The sequence below is a fragment of the Nannobrachium achirus genome (genome assembly GCF_963921795.1).
Source record: "Nannobrachium achirus genome assembly, chromosome: 10".
In the NCBI taxonomy this organism is placed as follows: domain Eukaryota; kingdom Metazoa; phylum Chordata; class Actinopteri; order Myctophiformes; family Myctophidae; genus Nannobrachium; species Nannobrachium achirus.
The window spans coordinates 19,514,361-19,542,011 of record NC_137819.1 but is presented as its reverse complement, the minus strand read 5'-3'; the positions used below and the strand labels follow the sequence as shown (position 1 = coordinate 19,542,011).

The following is a 27,651-nucleotide window of genomic DNA, read 5'->3' as shown; positions in this document are numbered from 1 at the left end:
TTGTGTCAGCATCTCATAGTACTCTTGAGAAAGGGCCATGTTAAATTGGATTCCTCTCCCCCCGAACTCTCCCTTTCTTATCTGAAGCACGATGACATCAAAGGTTCCCGCCTCGCTATTGTCTGGCTCTGCGACACACAAGCAGAGCAGGTGCAGTCGCAGGCATATGTATATGAAACATCCTTTGGTCCTGTGTATGATCCTGGCCCTGAGGACGTATTGATGTTGTTGTAGTGGAGGTGTGTAAACACGATGTCCTGGTTGTTGTTTTTGTCCGTCTCCGCCTCCATTCATTCTTCTCATGTTCTCTCCTCTGTTTTTTTTTTACAATGAAAGTGTTAGTCAAAGATGATTTGATTAATTACAGGCTAATGCAAGGAAATGTAGTTAAAATGCTGCTTGTCTCATTCATTCCTACAAAGCCTTTCTCATTTCCTGCATTGCCACAGCTGTGTGCTTGCTGCATTGAGTTTTAATATACTGTACAGTAATGGCTTTTTGCTCTGAAATTGGGTCTAAAAGCAGAGTGACTCATCTGGCACATGTTGTGAGGTAGCAGCAGCATGTCTGTGGAGCTGCTCTGATGCAAGGCACTATAACCATCACCAGTCCACTGCTCAGCCTAACCAGGATCCACATGGTTCCTTAAAATAGTCTTAAAATTAGTTTTTGAAATTCACGGTCTAAAAATGTAACACAAGCGTCTTGTTCCTGTTGTAGGAGTGGAGGCATTACATTTGATCTGGGGCGGAATGTATGAGCGTGATGTAAAATAGGTAGCACAGGTAATATTTCAAGCGATTCTCAAGCCAGTTCTCAAGCCTCAAAAGCCTCTGGAGATGTATACTATGAAGTGATCCATTTGCCCAGCAACTCGGTATTCTAGTTTCCCGTGAAGTGTTTTTGATGTGAGGAGAAACGTCATAAGTTACCCACCCATGAAGGGGCAGCATAGCTGAATGGTTAGGGAGTCTGCCTGGGGAAACAGAGCCCCTGGTTGTCCCAGGTTCGGCTCCAGGCCAGGGTAGCAATGTTGATGTGTGTCCCTGAGCAAGACTCTTAACCCCTGATTGCTCACGTGCTCCTTGTGGGCAGTGAATCAGCTGGGTTGGGCTGAAAATACTTAATTTCCCCCTCGGGAGAAAGTAGGTAACTATTACCAGTAAGACTCCCTAATCGGGAGATAAGCAACCGTCAGGTCGCAGCGTGATTTTAGGGCAAGTAGGAGTAGTGTCCAAAAATGTGTTTGAAGAAATCGGCCTGATGGTGATGCTATATGGGACAGATCCATGTTGATGAAATGAGTGTAGACATACTGTGTACCGATTTGCGTGATTTCAGGGCAAAATGTGTAGGAGCAGTGTCCAAAAATGTGTTTGAAAAAAGCAGCCTGGTGGTGGCGCTATATGGGACAGATCCATGTTGATGACATGAGTGTAGACATACTGTGTACCGATTTGTGTGAGCAAAATCTGTAGGAGCAGTGTCCAATTTTTTTTTTTTTTATTGGCCTGAAGGTGGCGCTAAATGGGACAGATCCATGTTGATGACATGAGTGTAGACATACTGTGTACCGATTTGCGTGATTTGAGGGCAAAAAATGTGTTCAGCAAGAATCGGCCTCATGGTGGCGCTAGAAGAGGGTCATGTGTGAATTGATGGAGGTTGTGGTTTGGCAGGCAAGGAGTGTGTGTGAAAAATTTGGCATGGATCGGGGCAACGGTTGCAGAGATATGAGCAGGGCAAAAGTGTGACGTGTGACGTGTGACAGACAGACAGTCAGACAGACTGACTGACAGACAGCTGGTCGAGGTTTTGATAGTAACCTGACGGTCGCAATTATGAAATGGGCACGGCTCTGTGAAAACAGACGACTAACTTATGCAACGTGAAGTCCTTCAAATGTGACCTGCCCTTTAATGCGCAGTGTTTTCATTTATAGCTCGAGAGTTTTGCTCATCAGTGCAACCGAGTAGCACTGCTCTGTCTGTGAAACACCAGGGAAGCCCAAATGATGATTCATTGCGAGAGGGATTTCAAGCTCCTGGCTGGGTGTGATGGAAATTTGTGGGACAAGCGATGCGTGGAGAGACGGTGACATATGGTGACATATGGCTCAGAGTCTGCCATGGAAAGTAGCCTTCCTGAATTAGAGAAAGCATCCATTAACTGAGACAACCAGAGAGACGTGGTCTGCTCTTCCGGGCCAAACACCCTCGGGATCACGGGTCTATTGTCACGCATCTTGCACTATCACTATCCCTATCTCGTCCTGTGTCTGTCTCTCTTCCTCTCTCTTCTCGTCTGTCTGTATGCAGGGGCGTCACAAGGGGGGAGGGAAGTGGGACTGAGTTACTAGGGCCCAAGGTGGAGGGGCCTGGAATTATTTTATACTTTAGCTATTGAAAAATAGCAGACATACAAGCTCAATCTGCGAGCTTGTAGATCTGCTATTTTTGAAAAGTCGTGCAAATCTTTGAATATATGTATTTTTTAAGCGAACATTTGTAACTCAGATTTTGCTTCTGGGGGGTCTTGGAACTACTTATTTTGAGATGGGGGTCCGTGGCCAAATACATATCATTTTGGGGGTCCTTCACTTGAAAAAATGTGAGCACCACTGACATAGAAACCTTGGAAGGATTTGAAATGTTCAAAGACTTGCACAAATGTTCATGATTTAAAAAGAATATAGCAGATCTACAAGCTTGAATGAATGAATGAATGAATGAATGAATGAATGAATGAACTTTATTTATATAGCACATCTTCACAGCACGAATGCACAGAGTGCTTTACAGATACACAATACTCAATAAAAGTAAGCTCTACAGTTGCAGAGATACAAAATAAAATAAAAATAAGCTCTACAGTTGCAGAGAAGACATCAATAAATTAAAACACCCACAGTAACACGCGGCACTCGGTGCCGCGCTGTGAGCTTGTATATCTGCTATTTTTCAATAGTTAAAGTACCCAGGGCCCAGAATTTGGTGCGACACCCCTGTCTGTCTGTATGTCTGTCTCTCTCTTTCCCTCCCCTCTTTCTCTCCTCCCCCTCTCTCTCTATCAGAACACACAGGAATAGTATTTCACAGAATTTTCGGATGATGTGTGGAGAAGCTTTTCACTGCAGCGAGGAAGTGAAAGTATGTAGGGAATAAGTGGAGCGGAGCGTGTGTGTGTGGTAATATACTTGGCTACTGACTCCTTTAGTTGGCGGTGCCATCCAATATGAACACGGAACTGGATCGGTGGTCTATTGTGACAAATCCTTCACCATATTACCGCTAGCTCTCCCTCCCTCCCTCCCTCTCTCTCTCTCTCTCTCTCTCTCTCTCTCTCTCTCATATCAGTCAGGTGGATATAATGCCATTATGTACAGTAGGTTGAGGAGGATAATAGGCTACTTTACACTGATAAACCTTCCCTCTGTGCTTTTGAAGCGGTGACAAGAAGGTCGCTAGGATAGATTAAAAGACTCCATCTTCTCTTCTGGCAGCTGTTTTTATCCATGACTGATCTCCTGCTTTATAAATCATGTTTGGGGAAGGACTCGCTTAATGCGATTCATGTCGGTGTCGCTGGCACTGTGATCGTCCAAACCGCCAGGAAGTTCAGTTGTTGTATGTATTGGTCGTGGTCATTTGTCGCTGGAAGAGTGTGCCAACATCACTGGTGTTTTGCACACAAAATCATGAATTGGCGTAACAACTAATATTGGGGATAGAATACCTTTGAAGATTAGAAATGTGGCTTCCATTTCCCCCAGTAGATATACATTAACCTTTGCCCTGTGAGAATAGCTTGTTAAAAATGATCTCTGCATCTATTTAAATCTCATTTAAAATGAGTAACTTGTGCGCCAGCTAGGTCAGGTTAAGTTGCATTAAGTTAGTTTGTTAGAGCCCTAACCCTAACCCTAGATGTGGGGAAGGACTTGTTTAATGCAATTCATGTCAGTGTTGCTGGCACTATGATCTTCCAAACCGCCAGGAAGTTCAGTTGTTGTATGTTGTACGTATAGTTTGCGGTCATTTGTCGCTGGAAGAGTACGCCAACATCACTGGGGTGTTGCACGCAAAATCATGAATTGGCATAATATAGATATAGATATAATATATAGGACTAAGATTAGGGGATAGAATACGTTTGAAGATTAGAAATGTGGCTTGCATATCTCCCAGTAGATACATTAACCTTTGCCCTGCGAGAATAGCTTGTTAAAAATGATCTCGGCATCTATTTAAATCTCTTTAAAAATTAGTAACTTGTGCGTCAGCTGTGTAGGTCAAGGTAAGGTTACGGTAAGTGTGTTTGCACAGACGTGATACAACTTAGTTTGTTGGAACATGGACGTGAGAAAACTTTGTGAGAAAAGGACAAAAGCACAAAAACAACCAATTATAACCAGAAACTGATTTGTACAATAATAGACAAATAGAGGGAGGAAAACCCCCAATGGCTCCTAAAAACTTCTTTTGTCAAGACAGGCGGACAAAAGAAACAACAAAATTTGAAATCAATTCAAGACTCGAGTGATTTGGATTGCAGGCAGAAACAAAAGACGTCACAGCGGAGAAGAAATTGTTTAAAAATGAAAAGAACAACAAAACCCGTCAAAGGATTTCAACTGGAAGATGAAATCACAGAGCGAGGGAGATAGGGAGAGATGTGGTGTGTGTGTGTGTGTGTGTGTGTGTGTGTGTGTGTGTGTGTGTGTGTGTGTGTGTGTGTGTGTGTGTGTGTGTGTGTGTGTGTGTGTGTGTGTGTGTGTGTGTGTGTGTGTGTGTGTGTGCGTCTGCGTGTGTGTGCGCGTGTGTGCGCACACATGATGATTCACTGTCACTATGGATGCAGCATCAACAGCCACACCAGGGCTGTGCAGAGAATGTTAGAGGGACGGGCTGAAATCTCTAAAAGGGCACTTTTGGCACAAATAGCGTTGTGAGCCTGTGGATCAGCTATTTTCGGAGCGCAACTCTTCGCTCAAGCAATATAACCAAGCCTTTACTAGAGATGACAGCATGACGGCTAATTCTTTCCAGTGATTCCCGTCAGTCCAACGTCTCCTAACTCCGACTACGTGGCTACGCGTGCGGTTAGGGTTAGTCAAGGGGAGAGTCGAACGGACGTGACGTCGGATTAACGCGTGTCGGATCAACGCTACCTACTAAATAAATACCTAAACATGTCTTCTAAATGCTAATGGTTTTCTTTATCTGTACGTGGTGATCAAAGTTTTTAATGTCAAAACGAAGGACCCCTACAATTATATTTATATGTATGGCCGCCGATTTAGAAATATTACGGCCAGGCTACACCAAGCCTTTTTACGCGTGTCAGTGCGTATGCGGGACGTGCGCGTGTATGTGCGTTTTGGAAAGATCCAATGTATATCAATTCAGACGGCTACACCAGGCTCACGGATAGCGCGAACCACGGATATGCATTCCCTAAAAATAGGATTGGTTCTATTTTTTACGCACGCGTATGCGTTTTGTACACAGACTATCTGGTCTCCCGCACATACGCTCCCTCCTTGGTGTAGCCAGGGGCTCAGACAGCGCACGCATGCATGCGCGTTTTCTGGTGTAGCCCGGCCGTTATGTGTCAGGGACCCCCAGAAGCAAATATTTGCTTATACAAATGTTCGCTTTAAAACTAGATATATTCAAACTAATGATTTGCTAAAATAAATAGCAGATCTACGAGCTTGCAGCGTGGCAGAGCTCGTATATCTGCTATTTTTTAATAGTTAATGCATAAAATAATGGTTCAAGTAATGTGTTTGTGTGTGTGTTCCTCTGTGCAGCTGCATGCAAGGACTCCAAGCGGGCTCTGGAGGTCTCCCAGCATGCAGAGGACATGGGCTTGATCCTGGGAGCCTGTGCTGGAGGTCTGGTGGTCCTCATCCTGCTTCTGGGGGCCATTGTCATCGTTGTCAAGAAGGGGTCAGTACATGTCATAGTGTTTAACTTACTAGAAGCTCGGCCGCTCTTTGGGCGGCCGAGCGTCTATAGTCGGCGCCCTGGCCAACTCGGGAACAATGTAAATAGGGGATGAATGCCCCGCCCTTTAATGCAAACCCCATTATACCTGTTGTCATAGGATCTGTTTTGACCATCTGTTTGCGTGTGTCCATTTATGCCCATATATGGGGATATCTGTCTGTCTACGTCCATTTTATGTCCATATACAGTATGGAGATCTCTGTAGGACCCGTTTTGACCATCTGTTTGCCTGTGTCCATTTATGCCCATATATGGAGTTATCTGTCTGTCTGCGTCCATTTTATGCCCATATGTGGAGATCTCTGTAGGACCTGTATTGACCATTTGCCTGTGTCCATTTATGTTCATATATGGAGATATCTGTATCTGTCTGTCTGCATCCATTTCATGCCCATATATGGAGATCTCTCTATCTGTTTGTCTGTGTCCCTTTATGCCCATTATGGAGATCTCTGTATCTGTCTGTGCCTCCGACTGTGTTGCAGATATTTTGGTCACAATAGTCATGATTCATGACATGAAATTGGCCCATCCCTACCCTCATTTGAAAATGTTTTTTTCTTTTTTTTTTTTGCCAGGGACACCCATAAGAGAGGATTTGTGTTCCCTTCTGCGTGGCTATTTTTGAATAGCCAAAGTTAAAGGGTTAAAGTGTTTAAAATGATAGACCCCCTCTGGAAGCCCCTCAAGAACCCTGCGTTGAGACCCACTGTCCTAAGTTACCCATCCAGAGGAGTACATTTATCTCTATTCCACGTTGGCAGCTGTGCTCTACTGAGAAATACATTTGACAATGAGAATGAATTTACAAGTGGAGTTAGTGAAATAGCAGAGCATTAATCCTACACTCTCTGGCGCTTCAGCCAACCTTTTGTGTTTCATCTCATCTTTTTTTAATTTCAAGGTCTGTGTGCTGGCTGAGAGCCCCCATCCCAGCCATTCTCCCCCAAAGTAAAGTGAATGTGAAATGCACTCCGGTCACATTGGAATTATTGGCTGCTTTCCACCTGCAAATTACCACCGCCGTCAACTCAGGGACGTGCTGGCCATTGGGAAAAGCGGGACAACTCCCGAACGGCCTTCATTCCCGGCCTTCATTCCCGGCCGGTCCAGGCCGGCCATTAGGAAAATTTTTTAAATAAAATGTCTGCCTTCGTTCCATTTTGGGGGCTGGGCGGCCAACAAAGTAAATCGTCACTGTCGGTCAGAAACCTTGCATCTCCAAGTTTCAAATTTGCGGTGCGAGGCGTTGTGTGCTTGTAGATCGGCTGTTTTCACTAGTTTAAATCATTTTTTAAATGATAAATACAAAACAAACGGTTTTGGACATACAAGGTTTCCACCCGACAACGGCGAAATATAACTCATGTAATTGGCCCACTGGCTTGTCACTTGTCATGATCTGAAATGGCAAATCTTTGAGTAGCAGCAGCTCTCTCTCTATAGCGCGCAATGAGGGCCTCTCCAACTCTTTTTCCCGGGCTGAATCAGGGGCCCAGCATGTCCCTGCGTCAACTGCACCTGCAACGTATTCCTGTATACCTCCTTTCACACTAGGCATGTCTTGACACTCATCGGAGTGTGAAATATTTCATCAAGAGGCGTGTTATTCCATTGGCCACTCAATTACACGAGGCCAGCAGCTGTGAGGTGTCACTATATGGGCTGGTAATTGGTTATAGGAAGGATGTTTTTGCTTTTTGTAACGATTACGTCATCTAGTCACATGACAGTGTGAGCCCAGAAGAGAACATGGCTGCGCCCAGCGTTTGTGTACAGTACTGGAGAGTGGAGACCATTCTTTGTATAAGAATGTCCCTTTTGGAGAAAATGAGGTCTCTTTATGGGCCTCTCAATGGATTTACTATGGAGGACGTTAACTTCGCGTGCACGCCCGACGTGCGTTGTAAACAAATCGCGGACATTACCGATGCGGGCGGGACCGGAGCGACGTACAGTAAGTAATAATATCTTTACTGTATATACAGTAAGATTGACAGTCCTCACCGTCAACGGCGCCATGGTATTAACCCTTTCAATGACGGTGAGCGCCGTCTACAGCAGCAGAACAGTTAAAGGAGTAGTTCACCCCCAAAATGACTTTTTTTCTATTGATTACTCATGCCATGGAGAGTAGAGTTCAATAATATTTTTTGTTTTTTGTCGCATTCCTAAGACAAAAAATTGATAACAATAAATTTGCCCCCATTCGTTCCGGATGGTGACCCGTTTCGAAACGGGTCACCATCCGGAATCAATGGGGGTAAATTTACTATTTACTAATTTTTGTCTTAGGAATGTGACAAAAACAAAAAAATATTATTGAACTCTACTCTCCATGGCATGAGTAATCAATAGAAAAAAAGTCATTTTGGGGTGAACTACTCCTTTAACTTTGGCATTGAGCTTGAGGCATGCGTTCCATTCTACTGCCGGTATTAGTTCTTCTCTGCTGTGTCCGAGACTAGCGCAATGTTATACACTGCATACACAATACTGCAGACATCTTCTGATTACTTTATGAAGGCAGCACTGAACCTCTTTAATATTCATCAGCCGATGAAGCTTTTCAATTCGTTGTTGTTTTTGTTGCATTTGTTGCATTCCTAAGCCTAATACTTTGATAAAAGAAAGGTCCTGGAAGCTTTAGAGATATCTATTAATGTTCAAGGTTTCCAGCAACATTACAACACTCTGGGTATCTTCATTTGTCTCCCTGTTGGCCATCTTGATAAACCATGATCACACCTATTTATTTATTTTTCTCTTCTCTTCTCTCTCTCTCTCTCTCTCCCTCTCTCTCTCTCTCCATGCTAATCAGAAGGGACTTCTATGCTTACCCTTACTACCCGTAAGTGACTTTTCAATCCCGCTTCATGCTGATACTCCACATACAATCACTCTCACGCTCTCTCTAGTTAAGTGGTTCTCAACCTTTTCAGGCTGTGACCCCCAAAATAATCATATTTTAACTACCCTGATGAGCACTAAGAGTTGAGGCATTAGATTTTGTATATCACGGTTTTACTGTAATTGTGAAAATAGCCGTTCTACATGCTCACAACGCCTCGCGTTGCGAGGCGTTGTGAGCATGTAGATCGTCTATTTTCACAATTTCTGAAAATTTTCACAATGTTTAATTTTAGAGGTATTAAAAGATTAAGCTAATCATCTGGGGACCCCCCCAAAATAATTTGGGGACCCCCCCTGTGGGTCCCGACCCACAGGTTGAGAACCACTGCTCTAGTCCTCTGTAGCACCACATCCACCTCATCTTTACGTACACGTTTCTTTCTTTCTTTCTTTCTTTCTTTCTTTCTTTCTTGTCAGGCACCTGCCCTCTCTCTCCGTTAACACCTCTCTTGGTACCACCAAATCTCACATTCCATCCCTCACTCGTCTTCAATCACTTTCCTGCTATTTTCTCCATTCCATCCAATTTCACATCTTCTCATCTCCTCAATCACTCCCTCACTCACTAACTCACTTACTCCCTGTTCCTCCCCTCTCTCTTTCTGTCTCTGTCTCTGTCTGTCTCTCTGTCTCTCTCTCTCTCTCTCATCTCTCTCTTCCTCTCCCTGCCTCTATCTCTACCTGTTCAGTAGGAAGAAGGTGAGCATCAACAAGGCGGCCATGTCGTATCGTCAGGAGAAAGGTCGTAAGCTGAGCTCTCTGGATTGCAGCATGACGGACCAGAGTACCCTGCAGCAAGACCAGAAGATGGTGGACCCTTTCATGGACGCCCAAGGCTGCAACGCTCGAAGTAAGAGAGAGGCAACTTTTCCCCCTTCTCTGAAAACCATTCTCAGTGCCTTTCTTCAAATGGAATTAGCATTGATGTATGTCTCCTAACGACATAGAAACTCTTTGTTTCTAAGTCGGCCAACATGTTGCTGTAGAAATATTTCCTTTTCTTATTTAAATGTGTCTGCCTTGAGCTCCCCTATGCGACCACGGTTTTCCCAGGGACCCTGAGCAAAACGGTGGGGGCCGATGGGCAAGGAGGGTCGCAAGCTCCCTACATCACATTCGATAAAGGAAATAATTAAATGGAAAACATTAAATTAACTTCTGAAAAGGCTTCTAGGCCTACACTAGCCTACTCGTGGAACCGTGATCTTGCCAGACGTGAATAATTGTGGTTGTAAACAATAACACAGACAATATAAATCCTTATTAGTCTAGTAGTGGGAAGAAGGGGTTATCATCATGGCCCCAAATAACTTTTAAATATCTTGCAATTGGCGACAAGTCTCTCATCATTTTATATCATGGGTCGGTTCCTCATCTAGGCATTTTTGCAAAATGGAAAGCCGAGTAGCACACAAAGCTATTCCTAAAATACATGACATACGTTTACTTTTCCAAATATGCTTCCTGACGTGTACATATTACACTATTAATCAAGTGAATCAATAATATTATTTTACTGTCATGAAACTGTACCTTTTCCTATGGAATACTTCTAATAAATACGTCAAGCTCGCGACCCTCCTTACCCATCGGCCCCCACCGTTGCGGTCGCCTCCCCTATAGACTGCGTAATCAGATCCGGCTGAGGTAAACGGTACATTCATAGAAAATACATACTGTACACATAAAGTGGGTGCCTAAAGAGGGTATGCGCGTGACATCATCATCATATCCGGAAGTTAGGCCTTGACAGCCCATATATCCAAACAGAACAGTCCTACAGTATCTGATTGCGTTAAATAACTCAATTTGCCACTCACTTTGCCACTTGGTTTGCCATTCACTTCATGCACATCGTGTGCATTGAGAAATGTTTGCTAACACAGAGTCCACTGTGTGCCCAGATGAACAGCGCTCCTCTGTGAACGAGTCGAGCAGCCTGCTGGGAGGCTCCTCCCCTCACCGCCTCTGTCGGAGGAAGAGCTCGCCCTATCACACGGGTCAGCTCCACCCAGCGGTACGCGTGGCTGACCTCCTCCAGCACATCAACCAGATGAAGACCGGCGAGGGATACGGCTTCAAGCAGGAGTACGAGGTGAGCTGGGGTTGCGTGAAACGCCGTCTAAAGTCATGGGAGAGAGCAATTACAGTCCTCACTTTAGTCTAACGCTGTGGTTCTCAAAGTTTGTTTTTCCAAGTTCCCCCTTCCCTTCCCCTGACTACAGCATTTTACTTATCAAAAGCTCATCAAAAGTCCAGTTCCAATGCTATTATGTAAAAAATAAAGCGGCATAATGGCAATTGTACTCATGTCAAGTTATTGATGTGTAATTTGGTTTCACAATTTACAGATGAGCAGGTTCAAACGAAGACTGTCAATGTTTTGTCATTACCCATAACAATAAAATACATATTCCCATTTTCTCCTGTACCCCCTGCAGTACCCCTGCATACCCCTAGGCCCATTTGAGAAACACTGGTCACCATGCATGCACTGGTCATCATGAGCACTGGCAAACAGTAGCGAGCAGCATTACGCATCACCGGCTCGGCCCTGTTTGGCCTAGTTCAGGCACCCTTTTCGGCCCACTGAGCCCACTTTGGCCCTGGTCCTTGCATATGGAAACGACAGCACAAGTAGGCAGTGCTGCAGTGTGGGGTGGTGTGGGGACTTGTGAGTGGAAACCCAGCAATAGGTGGTGCACCTGCTTCCTCTCCTAGCAGTGCCTTAGGTTGGCTCCCTAAGCTCGCCACCAGCCGCAGGTGCGTGACACGGTGCCCAGCCTCATCATTCTATCTCTGATGGGTGCATCCCCCCATTCCGACATCCCCCCATTCCGACACTAACCCTATACCTAACCGATATGAAAGTGCCGCCACTCAGACAATTAGAAGTCAATGTCGGAATGGCAGCATGTCGGAATGGAGAGCGGCCCCCGTCTCTGACCTTGTCCGTGACAAGGTCCACAGGTCCTCCCATTTGACATTAAGTGCCATTCATGGTATTCTTTGTGTAGACGTGTCCAGGGCCTTTTCCTGCTGTGCTGTGAGCGTCCGTGTCTCGGCCCCGTACAGCAGTTCCGACTCCACTGTAGCCCACGAACAGCCGCCTCTTGAGGCCATCTTCCATCTCAGATTCCCACCCTCTCCTCGTCCCGTACAAAGTGTTCCAGACAATTGACCTCCGGAACTCTTCTGTTGAGGCAGTCCAGGCACAGAGCTATTTGAAGTCCTTCACTACCTCGAGCACCATACCGCTGGCATTAGCAATAGTTCTTTCTCATTGCTGAATGCCTTAACTTTGGCATTGAGCTTGAGGCATGCGTTCCATTCTACTGCATGTATATTAGTTCTTCTCTGCTGTGTCCGAGACTAGGGCAATGTTATACATTGCATACACAATACTGCAGACATCGTCTGATTACTTTATGAAGGCTGCACTGAACCTTTTTAATATTCATCAGCGTGCAATAAAGTCTAGTTTTATTTCAGCCCCATGGCAGAGATGATACAGCTAGACAGTATTCCGGGCACTGTAATTAGGCCTTTTACAAACAAAGTCCCCTTTATTTCCCTTTGAACTTTGATACAAAGTTGCTAGCTTCTGCCAGTGGCGATAAGGCTCCTCCCCCCCCCCCCCCCCTCCCCTTCATCTTCTTCTGCACATCCACCTGCAGGAATCCAGAAACACATTTTTAGATTCATTAAATTATTCCCTGGGGGCCCAACAAATTCACCTCCCAAAAATCAATACGACGGTGGCTTTTTCAGTCTGGCTCCTCATCCTCATTGCCTGGAGAAATAAACAACATGAAGAGGATCAGTGTGCACACCGCTGTCACACTTCATAATGCTTATTTCCCACCGGGTTAGCGCTGGTGCCATTGATCTCGCCTTTTCTTTTTTGCAAGGCATTGTGGGTGTTGGGATGGGGGGGGGGGGGAAGTGAGAGGGCAACATCTGGACTGGTTTTCCTCCACACGGATTCAAATTACACACACACACATGTGGCGGGTGGTGGCAGCCACAGTGCTTGAATCACAGTATAGATATTCCAGGTCAAACATTTCTCCAATAGCCTACAGTACATGCATTTAACATGGCAGTACATTTTCTTTTTAATATCACTGCTTTCCTGTTTTTGGGGGGATAAGAAAAATAAATAACTTTAGTGGAAGTTATAAGCTTTCAAAAACAACAACAACAACAGCAATTAAGTCCGACATCTCATTACTCTGATGTTAGTTAGAGTTATTGTTAGATTTAGGATTAGGGTTAAGGCCTGTCCATAGTCTCTCCGAAACCAAACTTTTCTTCAGAGAGTTCCGACTTACCGACGTGCAGATTTCCGAACTCTAATTCGGTGTAATGCTTTTTGTAGTCGAACCGGACCTTTCCAACGAAAAGAGACTATGGACAGGCCTTAAGGGTTAGGTTTAGGCATAGTTTTACTGAGGTTAGGGAACAATGACATGGCACCAGTAAAGCACAGATGCACACCAAATGAGCTCAAGTACAGCACTCAAATAAATGTACTTTGTTACCTTCCACCACTGGCAGTAACTGTATGATGCAGTGATGAACATAGTGCTCTGTGTGGACGTGTGCTGGATGTCAGTGGGTTCCCAAGGACAGCATGGAGATGGACAGAGGTGGATGAGAGCAGCTTCTTAAGTGGGATTAGAGCAGGTCTTACCTGTGTTGGATCCAGTGGCTGCAGTAATCCCCTGATCACAATGCTGTCCCTGCTTTGTCCCGGGCCTCAGGTCGGTGCCAATTTGTCCCCCCTCGTCCCTCGTCCCTCGCCCACAGGGGCCGGACCACCTTTGACCAGGAGAGTCTTTGCGCGACACTCAGTACAAGTGTGTGAATTTACCCACAGACGAGAGAGGATATCGGGGTGGACATTTTCGTGAGGCACAACGTGGCGCGACTGGAGCATCACATCTTTTTTTCGTTCTTTTTTTAATCCCCCACTCGCCTTTTTTTTACGACATCGGTATGTGGAATTTTGCAGCCAATATGTCTTATACTATTATTATTATTATCTCAGCACAATGCAGTGACAGCTTTCTGCTGATTAAAATTATGGTGATGGGTAGTGCCCAGCATTACATTAGATAATTGACACCGGGTGAAAAATGGGTTGCAAAATCGTGGGATAAAAATTTAAATAATAAATGATGGTGATGTTCCTCAAACCTCCAACGGGGAAACACAGGGTTACTGTACTGTTGGAATGTCAGGGTACATCTTTGCTTAACTATGCGTATAATTAGCAATTAACGGTATTCTGTCACCTTTTCCTTTCAGAGTTTTTTCGATGGCTGGGACGTGACAAAGAAAAAGGACAAGACTAAAGGAAGACATGATAGTTTACTCAGCCGTAAGTCACAATTAGAGACACAGCGAACATAAGTTTGGTGCATTTAATTGCCATAAACATGTCCGTTTTTCTGTCTTGTATTTTGATATAATACACCATGCACAATTGCACATTTATTCATTTTTTATCCCCAGAGACTTCATGTCATAATAATAACACTTATTCCATTCAACTGCTAATGTAGCTTAGTCATAGTTGCTCTTCTTTGTTGCATGGTTGTTATTAATGGAATGCTCTGCTGTTTTTCATACATATATATATACAGTATTTCCATGTTTTTATCAGTAGGACTAATAATCAAAACACGGTCGTTTCAACACTCATTGTGTCACAAACTACAGCCATGCTCCCCTCTGCCACTAGAGGCAGTGTTCTGGAGAACTACTTGTCAACCAAGCTGTCACAGTGAATGGATATTGTAGGATCAGAGAGCAAAGTGCCATGGCAGATAAAAAATCGACGTTTCACCCATATTTTGCATTTGATCAAAATATTTTAGTTTATGTTTAGTTTTTATCGACACAGTTACCAAACATAAACACACATTTGACAGTGGAGCGTTACTTTAAGTCTGTCTAAATGCTGTCTAATGCTTGTCTAATGCAACAAGGTTAATTAATACCTTGTTGAATAATTGACCAATTAAGTTATCGATGCGTGCTAAAGTGTTCTTTCTTCGTGTATTTCAGATGATCGCCATCGAGTCAAACTGCAGTCTTTGCTGGCAGACCCCAACTCTGACTACGTCAACGCCAACTACATCGATGTAAGTCTCTTTGACCTCCACCTCCTTCACTTTGTTCTTTATCCTCATCTGGCGGTCCCACGTACAGCTTTGTCCAAAGTACCACTCAGCGGTCCCTACTAGACCCCCATTAGAGCTGTGATTGACCCAGTCTCTACTAGACCCCCATTAGAGCTGTGATTGACCCAGTCTCTACTAGATCCCCATTAGAGCTGTGATTGACCCAGTCTCTACTAGACCCCCATTAGAGCTGGGATTGACCCAGTCTCTACTAGACCCCCATTAGAGCTGGGATTGACCCAGTCTCTACTAGACCCCCATTAGAGCTCGGATTGACCAAGTCTCTACTAGACCCCCACTAGAGCTGTCTGTCACTCACATTGAAATTGGTTAAATAAAACAAACAGTGTAAAACAAAAGAAAATGGCCCCTGTTACTGAACAAACTCTCTATATGGCAATGATTGCGATCAGAATAATAGAGCTTTAACTTTTTTCATAAAAAACACCTTTTTAGTTTTTAAGTATTTTAACCAAAATATATCACTTCCAGCTACAATACTTTGAGTGTGCTAGCTCATAGCTTCCACGGTGATGGCCAGAAATCCTACAAATTCCAATATGCTTGGAGAAGCATGCCTTGTGACCAAATACGCTCGTATTAAGATGCCGCGGAGCCGCATGCATGGCACCACATTCAGCTCCAATAAAACAGGCTTGATCCTCTCATCTTTTGTTGGTTTTGAGCTCACAGCAGCGTTTCACCTGCAGTGAGCAGCTCGGCAAGCCTCTCCGATCCCAGCAGCAGAGCGTAGCACCTGTCACATCACATCACAGCAGCTTCCAAGCAGATGGACTTACAGGTTCTGAAGAACAGGCACATTTTTTATTCTGCTGTTAGCTTGTAAAGTGAAGGTCATTCAGAGTTGGCACTGAAAAGCCTGTCTTTAAGAACTCTTGCTCCGTTTTAGCACTGGAATGCAGTCAGGTTAAGTGCTTATAATAGATGTGAAAGCGAATGGGGTTCGATGGGGCTTGTTCTACTCTCTGAATACTGTATCAGGGGCCTTTAGTTTCACCGTTGTGTCTCTGACAAAAGCGGATGGAAGGAGGACAATGAGGACTAGATTGGTTGTAGATGCCTGACGCAGCAGCTTTATGTGGGTGGAGATGTGGGTCTGAAGAGGAGCTATTTAACTTCACTCAGTGCCTGCTCTCTTTAGCGTGAGAGACGCCATTAGAATGAAAGCTCTGTATTAAGTGTGCTGTCTACAGCCCTGCCTGCATCTCCCGGCAATACCCCTTGTTTGCAAAATGTAACGCAGGTCTCCAGCTGTAATTAAACTGGGACATTGGTGGACATGTTGTAGTCAGATTCCAGCCCTTCCAAGACATTTAAATTTGAGACATAGGTGGGCCACTGAAGTCAAACAAAACATGAGGGGCACGGTGGCGCAGTCGGCAGCGCTGTCGCTTCACAGCTAGAAGGTCCTGGGTTCGCTGGGGATGCTGTGGGCGCTGGGACTGTGTTCTCTCCTCTGTATCATCAGCGCCCCCACCCTAGGCGGGGTTGGCGAAAGGGCCTTTCTGTGTGGAGTTTGCATGTTCTCCCCGTGTCTCCTAGAGTAAATACCCTCACAAAAACATGCAGTAATCCTGGTCTCTATAATGCCTCCCCCTGGCCAGCCGGGGCGCCTGATGGAGGGGAAAGGAACTGGTTGGAATAACGTGTTCCTTCCACGCGCTACGTCCAAACCGGGAAAATCCCTCCTGTCAGGTGAAAAGAAGCAACTTGGACTACTCATGCATAGAAGGAAGCATGAGGTCAGTCCGTTGTCTCCCCAGGCGCGGCAGAGGGGGAGCAGAGCCCAGGATCATATAGGCAGTTGGCAGTGGGTGAAAAAATGGGTTACAAAAATCGTGGGATAAAACATTTAGAAAAAAAAAAAAAAGTTGGCAGAGGGAGTGTAGAGCCCAGGATTACATGATTAGACAATTGAAACCAGGTGAGAAAAAGAATTGGTAAAAGAAAACATTGGTATGGTTCATGTAGCAGTGGTGTAGGTGTGCTATTGTTAATGGATGTATGAATAACTCAACACTAAACACCACTTCTTTACATAGTTTAGTTTAGTTTAAAATAAAAGCCTCCAGCGACCATAAAGAAAGATAGCTGATGTTTGTTTTCACCATGGAACTCGGTGACGCCATTACTCTTTGTGGACGTGATTCTCTCCACAGGTGGCTTGTTGCTTTTTTTCTCAGTTTCAAGTGCAAAGCACACTGCCAGCACAACAGTACCCTAATAGGCCCGCGTGAATGTTACCCTCACACTGTCACATGCTGCAGGGAGAACACAAATGAGAACACAAATGAGCATACACACGCACGCACACACACACACACACACACACACACACACACACACACACACACACACACACACACACACACACACACACACACACACACACACACAGTCACACGCACACACACACACACACACACACACACGCACGCACGCACGCACGCACACACGCACACACGCACACACGCACACACACACACACACACACACACACACACACACACACCCTGAATAGCCAATCTCCAGAGCTATGACTCACCACCAGGCATTATGTTCTTTTTTTTTCTATAATGATGTGATTTTGTGTCATATACTGTGACTCTTGATAGATCTCTGTTTTCATTGTGCCTGGACAACAACGGGTCTTGTCTGCAGGTTGGGAATCTGCTACAGGAGCAGAAGAATAATTGCCATAACCATGGGTACCACTACCGGGATGCATTACAAAATATGTTTTCCTCATTTCGTAATCGCTGTGCGGCACGTCGACAAGCACAACTCCCACTGTTCTGTGATCACAATAACTAGCTGTTGTTTCCTCCCCGCCTTCCCTCTTCTCTCTCTTTACTTTCTCTCTTTCTTTTCTTTCCCCTCCTCCCTCCACAACCTTTGGCGTCGCTTAGATTCGGATAAACAGGGAAGTAAGTACTTGGCTTCTCTTCTCCTTCCATCTATCCTCCCATCTATTGACTCCTCTGTGTCCCTGCCAGCTCTCCATGGCCTGCAACCATCCTCTCCTCTCCTCTCCTCTCTCCTGCTATGAGCTGCTGAGCCCTCCTGACCATTGCTATTCCTTTTGAGTTCAATTGAGACAAACTGGCTGTGGCTGTGTTGACTCCACACAGAAGAATCCACTAGGTCACATCATGCATATCGATGGCCAAAACGCAAAGATCTGAGAAATTCACTTTGTTGGGAAAATGGAAAAGAAAATGTGCGTAAAAACGCAAAACCTCCTATCTACTGTTTCTACTATTTCTAGGTAAAAACCTAGCAGTCGAACATGCAGATAGGAAGTTTTTACCTAGAAATAGTTAGGCTATCTTTTTGTTAAATAACACTTTTTACAGCACTTAATTGAGATCAAGACATTCTACATGTCTGTTACAAGTATTACCATTAAAATTTTTTATCAAAGGTTTCACCACCTGACACCAATCATTTGCAATCAACAAGGCAATGCAGATAGGAGGTTTTGAGCTTCATCATTTTGCCACTTTTGCAAACCTGTCAAATGTCTTGTTCTGGTCACATGACATTTTTTGCAAAATGAGGGGCAGAACGATCTTGCAGACAGACTGACCATGTGCAGCATAGCCTGTTGTCCTCATTTCAAGTGAAACCCAAAAATCATGAAATTTGCAGATTGGAGGTTTTGTGTTTTGGCCATCGATATGTACAATAATCCACTGGGTCACACAACTAGCTCTGGTCCAGAGCGTCAGCGATTCTCACTGACGCTCTGACAGACGGGTGACTCAAAGACTAGACCAGGATTTCTCTACCCCTACGAGGGCTCAACTTCAGTCAAAATAAACAAAAGTACTTTGGTACTCACCTAACCAAAGGAAGTTTTTGCGTTGTTGAAAGTCTATTCTCTGCGGTAGGAAACCTCTCTTAGCACCCCACCCACTCAGGAAACCTCTCTCAGCACCCCACCCACCGCAGATTTTATAGTCTTTTCCCACTAGAATACATTTCCCCCCCCAAAAATATGACAACCAGAGGTAGAATCGCAGGCAGCTGTCAAGTGTCAACACCGCCCTGGCCAAGCGAGAGACCATTAGTGACCAAGAATCTGATTTATTCTAAAGGGCTGTTCACCCTGAGCAGTGAACTATATTGTTCACCATTGCGTTTTTTATATAATATATTTGTGGTGTGAAGTCTGCCATCCACTTGACTTGAGTTATATTTATAGTGGTCAGTGTGAAACGCCCTTGAGTAAGGACACTAGAGTGAAGCATGCTGGATATTGTAGTATTTGTTTGATCCAATGAAAAAAAAAATCCTCCTGCTATACCAAGGACCCGGTTGAGATAAACTTGGAAGAACTGTGGAGTATTCCTTTAAGTCTCTTGGGAGATTGTAAACTATTCTTGTGTGTGTCAAAGTGAAAGATGATTTTCTTTGGTTCTATTCTGCAGGTGCAGAAAGCACTTTAGGAAGACATTCTTTCTTCATTTTGAATGTAATTGGTTGGCTTGTTTGGTGTCAAGAGTGCTCGCGCATGTTATGTTTTTCCTTTCCATCATTTTTTTTTTGTTTTTTATGTGTCCTCGCTTGCCTCCTGTTTGGCAACGTGGTTGCCAAGGTAACAAACATGAAACAGTTCGGTGTGTGGGAGTTTGGCACCAAAAGGCTCATGGGGATCAGGGTCTGCTCTTTTCCATGGCAATGGCCGTCCATCTCAACTTTATTCTGACATCCATGACAGTTGCAGAATGAAAGTTGTTAGCTTGGCTGCCTGGCTGAATATGTACTGTAATTCAATAATACATATAGTCAGTGTGTGACACACTTTGTGTCTCTGGTACAAACGTGTATTATGTGTATGCAGGAGTTGGAATCACTTCACAGCGATAGCTTAGGAATGAATCTTGCAGCACATTTTTACTACACAAGGCTTTGCCTGGTGGAGGGTTAAGTAACCACAAATAAGGCAAACCATCCTGTATGATAGCTGCTGTAATGCAGAGCTGAGGAGAAGGGAGACATTCATCCAGATCAGTCAGAGTCGCTCAGGTATAGTATAATAAGTCAAAGATCACTCAGTGTTTACGTCTGGCTGACCAGGAGACACAGATGCATGCTGGGAGCTGACCGCCAGGCCACCATTAACATGCAGCTCTCTCACTCTGTTCATAATGACGCGGCCTCGCAGACTCCGGCGGAGACAAAGATCATCATTTTATGATTTTAAGTGTCATACCGCAACAAAAGGCATGCATTTGGCCGCTCAATAAAGAGCAATCGTCGATGCCAGAGCACAAATAGTTTTTTGTGGGCTGTGAAATATGTTTTTTCTTTTTTTCTTTTTATTATTAAAAAAGTCCAGCAGACATTTTCGCTGCTAACGACCCCGAAGCTCTTAGACCAATGAGACATGACTTGGTGCTGAATGAGAGTTAGAAGTCCCAGAATCCGTGTTCGTATTGTGATTTTATTCTTTGTCATTATTAACACGCTCTCTCTGGTTCCTCCAACCTCTTTTCCTCTCCTCCTGTCAACTTCATACAGGGCTACCAGCGGTCCAACCACTTCATCGCCACCCAAGGTGAGTCTCACGCCCAGGGAATACGTACATTATATAACGCACCAATTTAATTTCCAACTTTTTTTTATTTCAAGGATCCCCAGTTTGATTAGCATCAGGCCGCGAACGCCCGTTCGATAGCAGTTTTTGAGCCGTGGCACCCCAATCTACACTGTAATATTCTCAGTCAACTTGAGTGTGTGCATATGTGCCTGTAAGGGTCCATTTGATTACATCTCTCAGAGTTACAGACCCTCAACTTTTCAAGGACACGCGGAGAACACATAACAATGACGAACGCGCAACGTGTTTTCATATTTGTGCGGACGGGGCACAGTGGGGACGTGTCTTGCCTCTCCACGCAGATCCCCAGCTGTCGGTTATTGAAATGAGCTGCTTGAATAATTAATGTGTGTGAGCGACGGGGGAGACGATTTTTCATCATACTCTGCCTGACTGTCTCTTGTCGCGTTCTCCGATCCCCTGTAAAACGGTCCCATAAATAGCTCTCTGTATCTGTCAGTCAGGCCGCCCTAGTGTAGTGGTTAGAGCAGGGGTCTTCAACAGGGGGTCCGGGACCCCTAGGGGGTCCTCAGAGTTATTACAGGGGGCCGGGGGGGTAGCGTATGTATCGTGTCAAATGACACATTTATTTGCAAACTTTAAATGGAGCATTCTGCATGATGAGTCCTTTTACTTTTGGTACTTTAAATCATTCCCTGCCAGGCCCGATAGTCCCGAGATTATTCCAATGTCTTTCCCCGCCAGGCCCGATAGTCCCGAGAATTAAAAAAAAAAAAAAAAAAAAAAAAAAAAAACTTTTCAAAAAATGTTTTTTTCAAAAAAAAAATTTGACCCCCAAAAATGGAGTAGGCATGATAGCAATCGCGAAATTGCATGTTTAACCCCCATAGCAACCCCATCTTTCAAGCATGGCAGCCATTTTGGCAGCCATCTTTGTTAAACATAGTGGCTGTTATCTCATGAATGCCTGAACGGATTTCCATTCGGATTTTTTTGTTTGAAAGCTGTGAGCAATGTGGACACACGTGGTGCATTATCTAGGCATGGGTGTGCATGATCCGTGCACACCCAATTACATGGAAGTCTATGGAGACGAATGGCAGGTGGGAGTACGGAGGTATGTTAAAATGGCGGTCAATATTAAGTACATTTTGATGCCAATACTTTTCTTCTTTTACTTGCTTCACTGTGATGTCACACTAACAGAATCCCTTTTTATGCCCATATATGGAGTTCCCTGATGTCATCAATATTAAGGATGCCCTGTTAGAGAGATCCCTGTCATGCCAGGGGGAACAAATCCCTTTTATGTCCATATATGGAGATATGGAGATCCCTGTGATGCCAGGGGAACAAATCCCTTTATGCCCATATATGGACATCCCTGATGTCCACAGCCCTGATATCCACTGCCCTGATGTCCACATCACTGTGGCGCGACCTCGCCCTGAGGCGTCTTACTAGTACTTTTACTTCGTAAAACATGTGAGTAGTTTTTCCACCACTGGTTGTCGTCAACGAGGGCATGGCGGTCGCAATTGGCACGGTTATAGTTTGTGGTGTGAACTCAGCTATCCACTTGACCAAATAAAACGCGTTCAGATCTGAACCTAAGTCTCCAGCAGGAGGCAGACGTCTGAACGAAGCCCGTCTCCCAGACACGAGTCCCCAGACGTTAACCCATTTAGAACGGGTACACATTATTGCGTATCATTATTTTATGCTTTAACTATTGAAAAATAGCAGATATACAAGCTCACAGCGCGGCACCGAGTGCCGCGCTGCGAGCTTGTGGATCTGCTATTTTCGAAAAATGGTGAAAATTAGAATTTGTCTTTTGAATCCTTCTAAGGTTTTTTTTTAAAAACCTATGTTTCTATGTCGGCAATCTGGCTAGCCATCGTCAAAGAAAAGGTCCTTTTCACTTAACTGGAGCTCAGTTAGTCTGTTCTTGAGAGACTACTATGTCAGTGGTTCTCAAACCTTTTCATGTGAAGGACCCCCAAAATCATATGTATCACCCAGAAGCAAAACTTGAGTTACAAACGTTCACTATACATATATTCAAAGATTTGCACACATTTTCACGACTTTTTCAAAAATAGCAGATCTACAAGCTCGCAGCGCGGCACTCGGTGCCGCGCTGTGAGCTTGTATATCTGCTATTTTTCACTGGTTAAAGCATTCAATAATTCTAGGCCTAAAATGGGTAAAACAGCGGGTGGCGACTGTCAGTCAGTCCCACGCGGTTACACCGTCTCTGTGTGAAACGCTTTACTTTGTGTCTTTCTTCTGCCGGAGGAGAGACGACGGCGGCGCATTATCATTCTGTAGGTTATGTAAAGTATTATGTCGCCTGCAGAAACCACAGACACACATTTCACAAAACACAAATAAACACGGCTCTTCTGTTTATTCAGCCAGTTTGTGTCTTCAGAGCGTAATCCCTCTCTGATTCCTGTCTGTCTTTTGTCTTTGGTTGCAACCTTCTTGGTATAAAAAAAAAAGTGTTGAAATTGTCTCCTTTTCTCTCGCACACACTTTCACACACTGCTCCCCTCCCCCCCCAACCGCGACACCCCTCTCCTCCCTCTGTCTCTCACACCATCTGTCTGCTTTTACTTTGTCATGTGTGCGTGTACTGCACACAAACGCACGCACGCACACACACCGCCAGTGGTGTCGCACCAAATTCTGGGCCCTGGGTATTCACCCATTCACTGTGTTAGTTTGTGCTTTAACTATTGAGAAATAGCAGATCTCGATCTGCTATTTTTTTTTATCGTGAAAAAGGTCTTTGAAGGTTTTTTGAAAAACCTATGTTTCTATGTCAGTGGTGCTCAAACTTTTTCATGTTAAAGGAGTAGTTCACCCCCAAAATTACTTTTTTTCTATTGATTAGTCACGCCATGGAGACTAGAGTTCAGTAATATTTTTAGTTTTTTGTCACATTCCTAAGACAAAAAATGTATTTGAGTAAATTTACCCCCATTGATTCCGCATGGGGACCCGTTTCGAAACGGGTCCCCATCCGGAACGAATGGGGGTAAATTTATTGTTATCACATTTTTGTCTTAGGAATGTGACAAAAAACAAAAAATATTATTGAACTCTAGTCTCCATGGCATGAGTAATCAATAGAAAAAAAGTCATTTTGGGGGTGAACTACTCCTTTAAGGACCCCCAAAATGTATTGTTTTTGGCCACAGACCCCCATCTCAAAATATTTAGTTCCAAGGACCCCCCAGAAGCAATTGAAATTTGAGTTACAATTGTTCGCTTAAAAAATACATAAATACAAAGATTTGCACACATTTTCATTACTTTTCAAAAATAGCAGATCTACATACAAGCTCGCTGTGAGCTTGTATATCTGCTATTTTTCAATAGCTAAAATATAAAGTTATGAAGGCCCCTCCACCTTGGGCCCTAGTAACCCAGTCCCACTTTTCCCCCCCTTGTGACGCCCCTGCACACCGCACACTATTAAGCACATGAGTCGTACAGTATTCAGTGACGCATCAGCGGTGTGTGTTTGCATATGAATAGTCCTTCTCTCTGTGGGCTGCTGTGCTGCAGAGGCCCATAGAAGCTGATGCAATGAGTTGAGCCTGGAGCCACATGTTCCTGTGTAGGAGAGCAGCAGGTGCTCTGCATGGAACCGTTCTGTATTCTGTCCAGGATGAAGGTGTGGGAGGAGTTGGATGAGGAAGGGGAGACGGAGGAGTGGGAGGCAGCGAAAAAGCCAATTTCGCTCCTCGCCCCCGAGAGCTGTCCGGCGTGCTGCGGCGCCTGAAGGAGCGGAGTGGCGCGGCGCACCGCGCATACGTATCGACTCAGTCGGTGGATCAATCTGCATCCGTTTCTCCTTGGACCCTCTGGTGATGTATCGACGGGGCCCGGCTGACGCCTGAAGAAGTGAACATAATGTGCGATATAAGGAGAGACTGAACGCCGTGATTTACCAAGCAGGAGAGTGAGCCACGGACAAACCCCATGGAGGAAAGGGGTTGTCAGTCATGCTGTTTGTTATGAGAGCATACTGATCCAGACTACGCTGTTTTACGTGTCCCCTTAACAGTTTGATTGAGACACAATTCACTTGTAATAGAAAGCCACAAATGAGCTTAAAGGGATATTTCACTTTCAATTTTTCAAACATGTTTGGAGTCATTTTAATCTCACTTCCTGTCCCCCGTCGTCTTATCGGCTTTTTAACTATGGAGCTCAGTGACGATCGCCTTTTGAATGGTCTTTTTTTATTTTATTTTTTTTCCCGAAAAAAATGTGTATATGTGTGTGTGCAGGGCAAGCGATCACGCCCAGTTGAAACAAAACCGGAATTGCGCGATCTTTTCCGGGTCGGCATAGCTAGTTTAGCTATAGCAAAACACACAAACTTAAAATAGACTTTTAAGCTTCTGTAGGTCGTATTTGTCGTATGCATAGAGACCATGTGAATGATTATATGGGTGTGCACTGATCACGCACGTGGAGCGCCACGCGGCGACGATGTTTTTGAATAACGAATTTTTGCTAGCCAAAGTGAATGGAGATGTTACGTTCTCATATCAGAAAGCCTGAGGCCTCTACAGTGTAACGATAGACATGTAGCTGGCGCTCTCTGGTGGTGTAATAAAATCGGTGCAGTAACATATTCTAAACATAATCCTGAAATTAATAGAAATTAGCCAGCCGTATAAGCGCACAGCCATTTCTGGGGTGGCTGGGAATGTGTTAATGTCTAACGAGGCTTTTGAGAGCACCCCCAGACAGTTCATTCAGTATTTAGACGTGATATTCATTTTATCAGACACACCCTGGTGGTGAGGATGGGAACAAAGACCTCTGCCCCTCTGTCTCTCAGCACAGGAGCACCTCAAGGATGCGTTTTGAGCCCCCTTCTCTACTCCCTGTACACCCACAACTGTGTGGCCCTGTTCAGCTCGAACCAATTGATCAAGTTTGCGGACGACACCACAGTCATTGGCCTGATCACGAACGACGATGAAACAGCTTACAGGAGAGAGGTGGAGAACCTGGAAACATGGTGCCAGGAGAACAACCTTGCTCTCAATGTGGACAAGACAAAATAGATCATCTTTGACTACAGGAGGCCTCCTAGAGACCACTCACCCCTCCAAATCGGGGGCGCTGCAGTGGAGAGGGTTAAAGAATTCAAATTCCTGGGAGTGCACATCTCTGAGGATCTTACCTGGGCAGTGCAGACAGAGCGGGTTGTCAAGAAAGCACAACAACGCCTCTACTTTCTCAGAAAGCTGAAGAAGGCTGGGATGGGCCCCAAAGTCCTAAGAGCTTTCTACAGAGGCACCACAGAGAGCATCCTGACTGGCTGCTTCACTGCATGGTACGGCGGCTGCACTGACCTCAACCGCAAGGCCCTGCAGAGGGTTGTGCGGACAGCCGAACGGATCAGCGGATGTGATCTCCCACCAATCCAAGCCCTGTACGACGAACGCTGTGTCAAAAAAGCCCAAGGAATCATCAAAGATCTACACCATCCCAACCACAGCCTGTTCAAGATGTTGCCGCATGGAAAACGGCTACGCAGTCTCAAAGCTAGCTAGCAACAGACTGCAAAAAAGCTTCTTTCCACAAACAATCAGGCACATGAACAAACTGTCAAAGATGAGAACGGTCCAGAGCAAAAAGAATAGACTAGCCGACCCCCCCCCCCCCCCCCCCCCAATATACCAAACTTTATGCACATGTACAGCTGAGGATGCTTTTTACATTCTCTTTGCTCTTTTGCCCTTTGCACTCTTTCTTTCCTAAGCCATTATTACTTATTATTTTATCTTAGATGTGTTTTTTTGTTCTGCTGTTTTTTTTTATATACATATATACCACAGCATTGTCTGAAGGAAGCCGAACAAAAATACGTTTTACTCTTATGTACCTCTACAAAAGATGTAACAATAAAGTACAACCTTGAACCTCCTACCCATAAAAACCCATTGTAACTCCAAACTCCATTTTAACCACGATGGATTCATCAAAAACACCGGTTCTTGGTTCTGGTGACTGGTATTGTCATTCTAATGCGTGAGGGGGCCGTGTTTTTCTTTTCTATTGCAGCCGTCATTTGGTATTATTATAAAAGAGGCAGCTATGATGAATTGTTCCTCTGCGTCTCTCAGCCTTCACAGAGCCTTGTAAGGTTCGCCCGGGGCACAAACACATGCCATGTTAAGACAAAGGTAGAAAAGAATTATGATGCAAAGAAGTACAAGTGCTGCTCTAATTAGATTTTTTTGACAGTGATTTAGATCAAAGCCCTCCGTTGGCCCAAATGTTGCTGTACTTGTGGGTGTTTTGGTGAATCAGATGTGTCTGCTTTTGGGTTGGAATCACTGTCAGATGTTATTTAAGCTGTAAATGTGTGGCACCGCTACTCCTCCTCCTCCTTTTTACGCAATAGCACTGTTTGAAGAAGCATTTCAGAATAGATAGACCATAACATATATTTTGGCAGTATAAATTCAATTCAGTCAGTATAGAGGATTTTATTATAAGCCATAAGTTCATAATCATAACCATCCAAGAGGTTCTTTGAATGATGAAAATAATCAAAGTAAATCTGGCCAGTTACTGTAGCTCCCGCAACAGAAACAAGGCAGGGGGCTGGGCCAGCAATACTGCAGGCCAATCGGAGCAGTGGTCTCGTGATGCCAATACAACACCTTAATAGCCTGGGAAGCTGAACAATGTTTTGTGAAACCGAACAGCCTTTGGTGGTATAAAGATAAATACAAACATATAAAAGTGGTCGATATTTTAGCAGTTATTATTATTTCGATTTTTCATTGTCAAAAAGAAGGAAAGTATTATCCTCCTTTCAAAGCCACTGTGTGTTGGGACTTGGGAGATGTGCAGTTGTGAGAGAAAACGAAGTGTTCCCATCGCGTCACCATCAATCATGTGG

At 44.6% G+C, this 27,651-nt stretch overlaps 1 protein-coding gene across 1 annotated transcript in view; it reads left to right on the top strand.

Annotated features, from left to right (window-relative positions):
* LOC308293340 (receptor-type tyrosine-protein phosphatase U-like) overlaps nucleotides 1-27,651 on the top strand; it is a gene marked incomplete at both ends in the record, with an annotated part of 255,222 nt that overhangs the window by 194,997 nt on the left and 32,574 nt on the right. Inside the window, 8 exons of the mRNA XM_080735807.1 lie at nucleotides 5,816-5,954; nucleotides 8,836-8,865; nucleotides 9,617-9,777; nucleotides 10,832-11,022; nucleotides 14,241-14,313; nucleotides 15,003-15,079; nucleotides 18,049-18,066; nucleotides 20,666-20,702. Coding sequence (XP_080591933.1) covers nucleotides 5,816-5,954; nucleotides 8,836-8,865; nucleotides 9,617-9,777; nucleotides 10,832-11,022; nucleotides 14,241-14,313; nucleotides 15,003-15,079; nucleotides 18,049-18,066; nucleotides 20,666-20,702 — 726 coding nt within the window. The remainder of the gene's footprint in view (nucleotides 1-5,815; nucleotides 5,955-8,835; nucleotides 8,866-9,616; nucleotides 9,778-10,831; nucleotides 11,023-14,240; nucleotides 14,314-15,002; nucleotides 15,080-18,048; nucleotides 18,067-20,665; nucleotides 20,703-27,651) is intronic.